This window comes from Paramacrobiotus metropolitanus, unplaced genomic scaffold (genome assembly GCF_019649055.1).
Source record: "Paramacrobiotus metropolitanus isolate TYO unplaced genomic scaffold, Prichtersi_v1.0 Parri_scaffold0000059, whole genome shotgun sequence".
NCBI classification, from domain to species: Eukaryota; Metazoa; Tardigrada; class Eutardigrada; order Parachela; family Macrobiotidae; genus Paramacrobiotus; species Paramacrobiotus metropolitanus.
In genome coordinates this window covers 390,707-401,757 of record NW_026570279.1, presented here as the reverse complement: position 1 = coordinate 401,757, position 11,051 = coordinate 390,707, and the positions used below count along the sequence as shown (strand labels likewise).

The following is an 11,051-nucleotide window of genomic DNA, read 5'->3' as shown; positions in this document are numbered from 1 at the left end:
GCAACCGTTTACCGCATTTTCTACTATATGGAAGCAAAAGAAGCTCATTTACAGCTTCAACGATTATGCGTGCTTGCTGGCATTACGATGAATTTCGACTGTTCCTATAATTGTAATTGACAAGAAGAAAAACAACCTTACTTGTGCAGTGAAAGTACGGGTACACAGAACGTGCGAATCAGTCATGGATTGTCACCTCCATGATACTTTCATTGTTTGTTTTTGTAGCTATATTGCCAGGGTATAGTTGGGTCTTATGGCAGTCACAGAAGAAGCAAATCGGTGAATGGATTAAACGTATGATAAATTATTAGCGAACGTATTCGTAGAAAACCTTCTGCCGCTTTAACAGAACAACGCTAATCCCATCATATTTAATGATTTCAACGCTTGTGGCCAAAACGCTTGCAAAAAGATACCAAAGGCAATAAAGTGTTCTGAACTTCTGATTATTACTGACACTTTGAGACCTGGCATGCTTCTTCCACACTTGACTTACCACAGGCTCTTCGCACCGGGACGACAAGGTTTAGTGGTCATGACTCTCCTGCACTATTGTATACTTCCGTGGCACTGATTTATGACTGAAGCGAAAGCCCAAAGCAACACGCCGTGTCTGCACGGCTTAGTGCAACGAGATATACTGAATGTCGCAATATTCGTAGATGTCTTTAAAGTCGCCGCAACCAAATAGAACACTTTACAATCTCAAAAACAGTATAAATGATGCAAGGCACCATGTAATTAAGTTTACGGCAGGTGGTTACAGAATTCCCTGACGTTATTAACTTCATACCGGATATTAAATTTTTAATTAAACGTCATGTTATTTCCAACGTGGGCAGATCGTTGCTCGGAGCTTCCGGCAGTAGAACGCAACTTTCTGATAAACGTCTTCGGTTATTCTGCGTTATAGCTGAGCAGTCATTATGGTGCTTATACTGTTCTTCATGATGAACTATCTTGAATGACTTGTCCCCACGTACCAGATCATGATTATACGTGTTGCGGACAACCATTCTCACCCAAGGTTTTGCACTCTAAACTAACAACTAACTTGCTGTTTCTTGCTATTGACAGTGTGCCTTAGAATTTTTTTTAAGTCTTTCAGGCACTGAATAATTGTCTAGATTCCGCACTTTCGACGACTATAATATTACCTTGCTTTTGATAAACGATCTATGGCGTACCCGACAGTAAACACCACAGTCAACAACACCGCCTTCCTGGGCTTTACCCTTCGAGACAATGTGTCAAATCCGACCTTGGACAGTCAACGATTACGTGCAATTATATTACTACCCGAGTACTCCGCTTCCTTTGTTTTGTCGGTATTTGTGCTGGGATACTTCGGATATCACCGCTCCCTGCACACTCCCTTCAACATTTACCTCGTGCAGGTGCTGTTAATACAGGCAACTTCCATGGCCCTGGCAATACCGGGTACGTTTCTTTTGGCTGTTGGGCGTTCTTCCTACGAAACATTTACCTGGTGCGCGATCCACGTAATACAAGAATGGAACATCCAGACGATGACCTCCGTTGGACACGCACTCATCGCCATCAATCGTATCTGGGCTGTGACATGGCCAAGGTTTTACAGACAGCACCATAACAAAAAGATAGCTGTAGCTATCTGTACGGTGGCCAACGCTTTGTTTATCGTGTTACGCATTCCGGGAACAGTCGTGGGGCTCTCCAGTTACACAGGTGCTGAATCGTGCGATGACAATATGAGAGTCCTAGGACGCGTTCTGCCCATTTACTCTTCCGTGGTAAGAAGCCTGTTATATCCTTGGGTTTGGCTAATTCTGGCTAGTTTTCCGTATGTTCTGTGGAAAATATGGCGATCAAAGAAGCAGACAGTCGGTCTTGTCAGTCAATCGTTACACAATACCTTACCAGGTAATTTGATTTATCTTTAATTTAACCGTTTGGTAAGAAGGCCTTACAGTTAGCCATTTGTTTTCTAAAGATAAATGTGTTATTCTTGCAGCTGCACGAGGTAACTTGTGCTGCGGATTTCGTGAAGGCAGACATCAACGAAGTAAATTTATGGTGTACTTCTTTATGGTACTTACCATCCTTCTGACTTGGGTGCCTGGTGCTTTGTATAACTGGTTCTTTCAGCGCACAGCATTGGCAACTATGATGCTAAATATGCTCTTTTTTTTGTCTTGTGTAATTGACCCCATTGCGTTTTTCTTTACGGCCCGCCCCGTTTCTGTAAGCAGAACGAGAAACCGTCCGTCTCAATTGGGTGTCGTAGCAAACAGAACAGTTGGGAACTTCCTGCCGTGTCCGTAGCCGCCGCTTTAACCGAATCATAGCGTTGATCAATGATCTTGTCTACTCATGGTCAGCCTCTCAGTGCAGGAAAACCATTCTGCTTCAAAAGAGACCGTTCTCGCGTTGCTATTCTATTCACCTCGATTGATTATCTGTGGTAGAGTACTGTAGATGTTGTTTATTTCCCCACTGCGCTGATTTTCGCTTTTAAGTTCATTTCATTTATGTTGAAATAAAACATTCTTCAACAACTTTTGGTAATTGCAGACCTAGAAATCGAACGGCAACGCAAAACAAAACAAAACAAGATGCAATATTTTCACGATGCATTGTGATAAACTCAGCTACGAACAACCGCGCAAAGCAGGGCATTCCAGATACGGTTGTAATAGCAAAATCCACAACTTGACGAACTTTAATATTTGCCGGCGTTGCAGCGCATTTGAAACGTATACCGATTAAAAAGTATTGCCTCATATCAGGAATACCGGAATACAATGCGCAAAGGATTCACACTTTACAATATTTTTGCTGTATAGGCGTACCTACTAAAGAACATTTAAGCCAGTAAAGCCATCGCTCCCTTTATGGTATTCGAGCTTGCTACATTGACTGTTTTTACATCCTTGCTGTTTTTGCATCCTTTTACAAATTTCCATAATAACTCGTATCCGTTTTTCAAATTTTATAATCATTTTAACATTTTGAGCTCTGTTGTGTGGCGACACTATGGTCACATGCCGAAAAGGGACACATACCAATAGTACCGGAAATAACTTTTGAGATCCATGTCTGTGTACGTAACAGGCTTATTTTTTTCTCGGGTGATGAGTTTTGTATGGCGGCATTGGCGGACATTTATTTTCCGAGGTCACAAAGCGAAAGCGTCTCTGATATGAAAGCAGCATATCGTTCCCTTCTAAATTCGGTTAAGGTTTATCTGCTTAACTGGAATTCCACTGGCCAGACTGCAATGATTCATCATCATGTACGGCAGAAGTACCGCATAAGTGCGCCGGTTTATTACTGCAGTATCTGTATTTGTTGCTCCAGATTTTGTTAACACGATCATTTTTGCATCAGCAGCTAAGCCTTACTTCCTTCCTGCAGTTAGGTTCCTGTTACTTCGCATAAAGACAAAGAAATAATTTCCTGTTTTGATCGGTGCGCACTTGTAACGAACGACGAGCGTGAATAATTCATAAAAGAGAACAGACAGATTATGTATGATATCGCTTGCGCACGTGGTACGGCATAGACTCCGCGTACTGCGACGCCCTAGGCTGTGCAGCAACAAAAAAGAATCAGGCGGCATGACATCGATGCCCGTCGCGAAACGCCAGGATCGGGTCACGAAAAATCCAAAAATCTTGATGTTGATCGATCAGAGTTTGCGCATGAAAATGTAAATGGGAAGATCGTCTTTCTACCGTTCTAACTGTTTTGTTTTGATTTTCAATATGAACTACACCAACCATAAACTAAAATATAAAATCCGAGTTTCGAAAAGGTAGCGGAACTAGAAATGCAGTCCGCTATAAAAGAGATATATATTTATCCGTACCTCAGTATAAACGGAATGCATACACAGTAAATGTGTATCAAAGTGGAAGAGAATCAGTTTGTAATGACACTTTTGGAACACTTGTTTGAACATTTTTGAATGTTATGTCATTCAGAACCGAGCGCAAAAACCGTTTTCACGCCTGTAAAGGAAAACTGATTTATTTGGTTACGAGGCACAAAATGTGATACAACTAAATACCAAAAAAAGGCTTCGAAGTTCGAAGGCGCGAAAGCAAAAATTCTAGTCTGTATACGCATAATTCTAGTCTATATACGCGTATATGTACCAACACGCTTCCTGAAAGACCGCTTCTTGCAGCCTTTGCTCAAAGCGACAATTAGAATAAGGGGCAGTTCTTCTGCACTTGTAATCTGTTTTACTGACTGTGATGCGAAGGCCCTTTTGATTTTTACCGGAGATATTAGATTAGAATGCGACAGGCACACAGCACAACAGGCAAGACAGTTTCACCCTGACACAAAACCGAAACACATTCGCAATTATCCGAATGCAGCAGGAGATAGCGAGGAAGACAGCTTTCAGCATCCGATGAGCGGATGAACTTAGAAATAATATTTATGAGCGGCAACAAAGCAGGTGATGCAGAAGGAAGAAACACGACGCAAGCTGAGAGTTAACTGGGGCATTCTGACAGCACAAGAACGATTTATGCATATATATTAAATGCACCTGTGTGGGATGCAGCGCATAAATCGTTCTTGTGCTGTCAGAATGTCCCAGTTAACTCTCAGCTTGTATATATGGAACGTTTCGTACCAAAGAAAAAAATCGGAACGTTTTTTTCCGTCTTGTAGTCACTGTAGTCATCCGTAGACAACCTGTAGACAGCCTGTACACATCCTAAGGAAACTTAAGAAACCAGGTGGCTACAGTATGTCTACAGTGGTGTCTACATATGACTACCGGTGTATATAAGCAGAACATCGAGCTGAACTTAAGAAGGGCTGCCTGTATACAGTGGTAGACATCCGTAGACAACCCGTAGACACCCTGTAGACAGCCTGTATACATCCTAAAAAACCTAGCGACTACCGATAGGACTACAGGGTGTCTACAGCCTGTATACAGATGTCTACCGTGATTACAAGAAGAGAAAAAACGATTCACTTTTTTTCTTTGGTACGAAACGTGCCACAGGCGGTATTTACATGAGTCGGCAAACTGTCTATGCAGCTTGCGTGGTTGAAGTAGCGTATTATTAAAGTGATTTTCTGAATGTACTTATTTTTATGTATAAGCACATCCGATGAATATGATAGCTAATACAGGCGTAGTTGTGTAATTATTAAATCGTTGCATTTTAAATTTAACGCTTGATTTACTTGCAGTTGTTGTCTAAGTTATTTAGATCACAGCTGGAGGTTCCATTCTCCACCTAAACTGTTAGCAGTTCACCTTTCCGAAAACAGTTTAGATGATTATGTGGATCAGGATACGTATGCCTTTTGCATTATAACTTCTTCTTTGCCCAATTATACCTTTGTGTATATAGCGGGAGCGAACGAACGAATTCCCACTACCCACACGCTTAATCTCAGATTCGAATGTCGAAACCGACCACAGAGGTCGGTGAAGTATAACTTTACATCCGAAGGATAAACCAGAAGAACCATTCCGGCGACCGGATTCTTGAGTGGCAGCTAGCGACGATTCCGCTAATATGGCCCAGAACACGGCGCTGCGCGTGTTCGCTCCCGCTCCCTTTGTTGCCAAAGCTGCAGGAAAAAAGGGCACTCTGTGACGTCCTGGCAGCGCATTTCTAGCGGGTACCATGATGCCTGGTCTAATGTTGACAAATAGAATTTTTCAGAACGGGCAACGACGTCATGCTGTCTGGTCTCTTCTGGTCATCTCTTTATATGGCGGATGATCTCAAGATGGAAGAAACGTTAGCGGTACCACTTGACACTTGCGGGGTTGAAATCTCTGGTTACATGGCTTTTCTCTTTACCGTTAAAACCATGCCCATTATTCATTAGTCGCGTATTGCTCATAACAGGAAGTTATTTCCTTGCGTTATGGGAAGTAAAAGGATACTGGTAAAGAAAATGACCTTGATGCTGACGCCAAAACGGCCCAGTTAACTACATCAGTAACTCGGGATGAAAAGCCGCAATGAAATAGAGCAAACAACAGTCGTTACCGTTTCAGTCACAACAAATTTACCGTTTCAGTCACACAAGCCGGACTCGAGAAAATTTTGAATAAAGCTTAATAATATTATATTGATCTTTAACATTTTTGCTCTACCTGAAGGCTAAAGCAATAAACCAAACTACATATTACCTTCGCTGAAATTAGGGGCACTGTGCCAAACTTTTATCGTATCAAACCGGAAGATTGCACTCTCCACAGCTTTTGTTGAATTGCACGTGTAGTAAATATCAGCATTTGAGTGTCACCTTACAACGTGTGCAAGTGCCGGTAAATTTTTCTTTACGAATTGGATGGACAATTTTATTGGGAGTTGGGAATAGGTCCTTTAGGAACTGAATCTTGACGGGACTCAGAAATTGCCACTCTTTCAGCTCAATTTTATCAGCAGCGAAAATGTGGTTAGAAGGAAGAATGGTGTAATTTTGATGGAACATACAACATTAATAGCACTTGAAAACAAATCATCCTAAAAATAAAATAAAACAAATTAAAAAACTCCTTCCTCTTAAGAAACATCGTCTTAAAAAAAGTAATTTTAGGTAGCTTGAGGTTTTCATAATATTTAAGTGTCAAAACATTGAGTTTAAAAAGAAATTTAAAAATATTTGAGGAAATGAGGCGCTTTATCATTCAAAAAATTCGCGAAAACAAATCAGCCGCGAGCACAGCTAACGTTCGTGCAGGGATCATGTGCCTTCAGTCAACACCCGTGCGGACTTCAAAAGGTCACCCGTGCACCCAGCCACAATGATTAAAATAGTATTGTTATTTCCCATCTTTATGCGCGGCAATTTTTTGAAAAGAATGCAGCTTACTCCTGAATCTATATCAGCACAATTTTTCTCATACAATGCAGACCGAGATGATAGAATCTCCCACTCGAAACCTAACCAAGTTTTTTTTGAAAATATTGTCGAGCTCCGTTCTTCGCAGTGTTCCGCCATGACGACGCTTTTCTGACAAACAGGATGATTGCTAATATACTTCGAATTACCGGATGCAACATGAAACTAATTACAGGAAGCACAATTTGCAAAACTGGAGGAAACAATATGTAAATAACCAGGGAAACAAACCTGTAAAGACCAAGTGAAGCGATGGAGGGCGCAGTGTCTGATCGTTTCCTTTTAACAGTGACGTTCGTTTAAACGATTCGTACTACTGTTTGACCAGAATGTGTACTCGTGTTTTTGGTACTGACACCGCGCACTATCGTAGACTGCCCTGCAGTGCAGAATTGAGGACCTGTACAGCAGTTACCGAAAGAAACCGTGTCTAGTTCAAAATGTGGAAATGAACTGCAACAGAACTCAGTACAGAGGACTCAGGTAATTTTTTTATATATTAATGAAGCCTTTTATTTGAAATATTAGTGAGACGTGAGTATCTGTGACTAATTAGGTTAGAGACTTATTTATTAATGATGCTACAGTCTATCATTGCATGAAATACAAACTGCACATGCAGTTGACGGGTATATGGACGGGTTAGTCATTAGTGAAGAACGTCGACTTTTATCTGTCATCGACATGCGCATGATATTTGGCATGCGAACAGTTATCGCAGGCGGCTTAGCCATCGCAGCCAGCCAACTGTTATTCTTGAATTTTCCGCCTGTTCCTTAGCTTTTACTATAGACGGCAGTTAATTTGCCTTGAATGTCACCTTTGCTTGAATATTACCGGTTCAGTATTCCAGACAAGAGACGTATTCATTGGCTGTTAAATTGAGCAACAACATTCGTCGCACTGCTTTGTCAAACCCACCCAATCGGTAATGAGACGTAACAGAAGACGCACATAGTTATTGTGAAATTTAATTCTAGTATACACCCCTGTAATCTTTAAATTACACTATCACGGCTGACTGCAGCAGCTGGTTATAACAACTATAAAAGTAACGACAAATTGTTACAGACCCTGTTTAATGTCTACAGAATATCAATGTGCAAGAAAACATGGTAAACTGTTAAAACTGCGAGCCTGTAAAATGAATACCTTACTGTCCGAAAATTTAACGTGCAGTAACTGTAGTAACTTTACTAGCGCCATCACGACAGCTGCCTCATTGTCGCACGCCTTAACGGCTACTGTAAGTACCATTTTTATTGTTACGGTCACCTACAATCTTCTGTTCATAACAGCATTTCTCCAGTTTCCGAAAGTTCGCACGCCCTTCACGTGCTTCATTATCAATGTGTCGGTTTGTGATCTCGGTCTGGCGTTGTTCAGTATGTCGGGCTTTATCTGGTTCACTGCTTTTCCTGCGTCTAGCCCGAGTTACTGTCCCTATTACAACTTCTTCAATCAACATTTACTGGTGGCAATCGGCTACACAGTGGTGCTGGTTAGCACAGATCGACTTCTGTCTGTGTTTGCTCCCGTGTACTACAAACACAATCGTTCTCTGCGGTCGTCATCGATCATCTGCGTTGGTATGTGGATCTTTGTGATTGGGCTGGTGACGCCCATGGCCGTCATGGACAATCTCTGGTACAATACGATGACGTTGCCGTGCTTTATCAATTACGAAGCACAACCAAAGTATACACTTGTCATGGAATTTGTTGGCTTTGATTTTCCGCTGTTATTTGTCTTGTGCAGCTACATTGCCATCTTCACCAAGCTGTCACGAAGGCCACGTAAAACGAGAGTCGGTAAATTCGAAACTGATGCGAGATACATTAATTCTTACTACTACACATTTTTTTTGGTGTTCAGGTGCACTACCGACAGATGCGATGGAATCCGGAGCAACGGGATCAACCCAGTCCAGTATCGGCGTACCAGATAAACGACGTAACAGGCGAATGGCGGAAGAAGCTAAGAAATATAAATTATTCACGCTGCTGGCCATTTGCGATCTCGTCTGCTTCGTGCCGCCTACGATCTACTATTGGTCCGTAGAATTTTTTGATTACTGGAACGATAACCTTTATGTAGCAGCTACTTGTCTGCAGTATCTGAGTTGCATGTTTAATCCCATCATTTACCACTCCAGTTTGCCCAGCCTACAAAAAGCCATAAAGAACTTATTCCGTTGTTAATGCATATAATGCCCGATAGCGTTTATATGCAGAACTACTGAAGATAATTCGTGCGGCGGTGGCTTTTGGCTATGCCTACCACCTGGACACGCTTCTGTGTATCAATTTGTGATTTTAGTATTTTCAGTACAACAAATTAATCTTCACGTCGTCTGTCCTCGAGAACACATAATTATATATATATACGTTCTGTTTCTGCAGTTCAGTGCTGGACTTAAAGCTCAACGAGTTAGTCACAAGAGAAACTTAAGTTTATGCACATCCAGGTCATATTAGCAGTGCTTCGTCGCGATTACGCATTTATGACCAGTCCTAATAACTGGTTTGCTATTATCGGACGGGACGCGACATTATTGCAGTACGCACAATCTCCGTAATAAGCGGAAGTAGGGCATGGACCTATGAGGCTAAGCGAGGCAATTAAGAGCGCAGGGTCCATTCAGTTCCCGTTTTCAATGATATTCGCTTGTATAGCGATCCGTATTAATGCCTCCGTTGTTTGCATGACTTGCTTATCTTCGTATGATACCAGATGCAAAAGTTCTTCCAAGTGTGGATTATGACGAAGTACTTGGCTGACGGAGTGACGCCAAGCAAATAACCGCTGAATTCATCACAATCGATTGTACATCAACATGCACAGTTATTTTTTTGCGCTTCCTTCAGTCATCTGATCTAAGGAGAAATTTCCGAAGACTTGACTACCAACATAAAAACAACGTTAATAAGAGAACGAGAAAGTAAGCCACAGCTATTACAAAAAGGCGAGGCGGTAGATGAGTAACAAGCAGTCATACTGCGCACAAAACGATGCTTCTCTGCATAGTGAAAACATTGCTGCACTCTGATGCGTTCTAAAAAAGGTCATTAATTAATGTGCTCATTCGGCTACAGCGGCTCAAAGAGGGTGACTAAAAGAGCTGCACATAGTTATGTTCGGCTCGAAAACGGGGCTTTGCTGCATTCGCACGATATTCCCACACTGCGAATTTGAGATGCGCAGTGAAAAACTCACCAGTTTACGTAATCATTGGCTAAATCCAAGGCTTCAGACACGGCGCAGGTTTGCCCAACTTTTCTCTTTGTGTAACTAGCCATATGAGATCAGCGGTTTCTAGTTTGGCTTGCTTGGACAGGATTGGCCATGAAGAAAAACTTTGTGGGGTCAATATACATGACGAAAAAAAGATCATATTATGTATAATAGTTCCCAAGGGTTCGAAGAAGTAGTTTTAGATTGCACTTGGTAATTGGCATCCACGTCAGCAGAACAGTGAGCACCATAAAGAAGAACACTAGGAATTTTCTTGATTTATTCGCTGTTGCCCGCTTTTACAAAACCGGGCAATACCGATCTCCCCGGCCAGCTATTATCAGCAGCACGGCGCAGAGGCTCACAATAGTGAGGAAAATGAGACTTTATTGTGTGATAGCAATAAAGTACAGCACTGTGCGTGAGCAAAATCATGACTGAACAGGAATGAGCGGCTGAATGAGCCGTAACATGGAAAATGCCTATTAGCACTGGGCTGATCCAACACGAGCGAACGAACGCTGATTGGCCGAGACGTATAGCCGTATGCGTGGTAAGGCGTAGCCGAGCCAGAGTCGAGGCTGATACGGCGTACGAGAGCGAGTGAGACTCGGTGTGAGTCAGCACACCGGAAGCGGGACTGTCGCTGGCTGCCTACTCGTAGGCTGCCATGGCGACTGGCCCAACATGCCTCTGGGCGGGAGTCCGACCCCCTGCGAAGGACCGGCCTCATACCGCTCCAGTGCCCGCTCCGCACACGACCCTATTGGGGTCGGTGGCTGCGCCTCGGTGGTGTCCGATGAAGGTCTCTCGGTGCCGCGTTCTCCTCCGGACCTGTGGTGGCGATACAAGTCACGGCAGAAATCCGAAGGTCGGTCGGGTTTCTTGCTGGACCGGTTTAGGCTTCCGTTGATGAACATCCGTAACGGCAAACATGA

General features: G+C 42.6%; 1 protein-coding gene across 1 annotated transcript; it reads left to right on the top strand.

Annotated features, from left to right (window-relative positions):
* Window positions 1-1,181: 1,181 nt before the first annotated feature.
* On the top strand, window positions 1,182-9,080 carry LOC129593097 (lysophosphatidic acid receptor 4-like). The gene is made up of 4 exons (XM_055489287.1): window positions 1,182-1,443; window positions 8,178-8,526; window positions 8,638-8,690; window positions 8,755-9,080. The coding sequence occupies exons 1-4, from the start codon at window positions 1,182-1,184 to the stop codon at window positions 9,078-9,080; spliced, it is 990 nt and encodes a 329-aa protein (XP_055345262.1).
* Window positions 9,081-11,051: the final 1,971 nt, after the last annotated feature.

Bases quoted from the DNA above. Each gene is read 5' to 3' on its own strand.
- LOC129593097 (XM_055489287.1), top strand. From the start codon at position 1,182: ATGGCGTACCCGACAGTAAACACCACAGTCAACAACACCGCCTTCCTG. The intron at 8,527-8,637 runs GTACAATACGAT...TGTCTTGTGCAG, and splicing joins GCCGTCATGGACAATCTCTG to CTACATTGCCATCTTCACCA. The intron at 8,691-8,754 runs GTAAATTCGAAA...TTTGGTGTTCAG, and splicing joins GCCACGTAAAACGAGAGTCG to GTGCACTACCGACAGATGCG.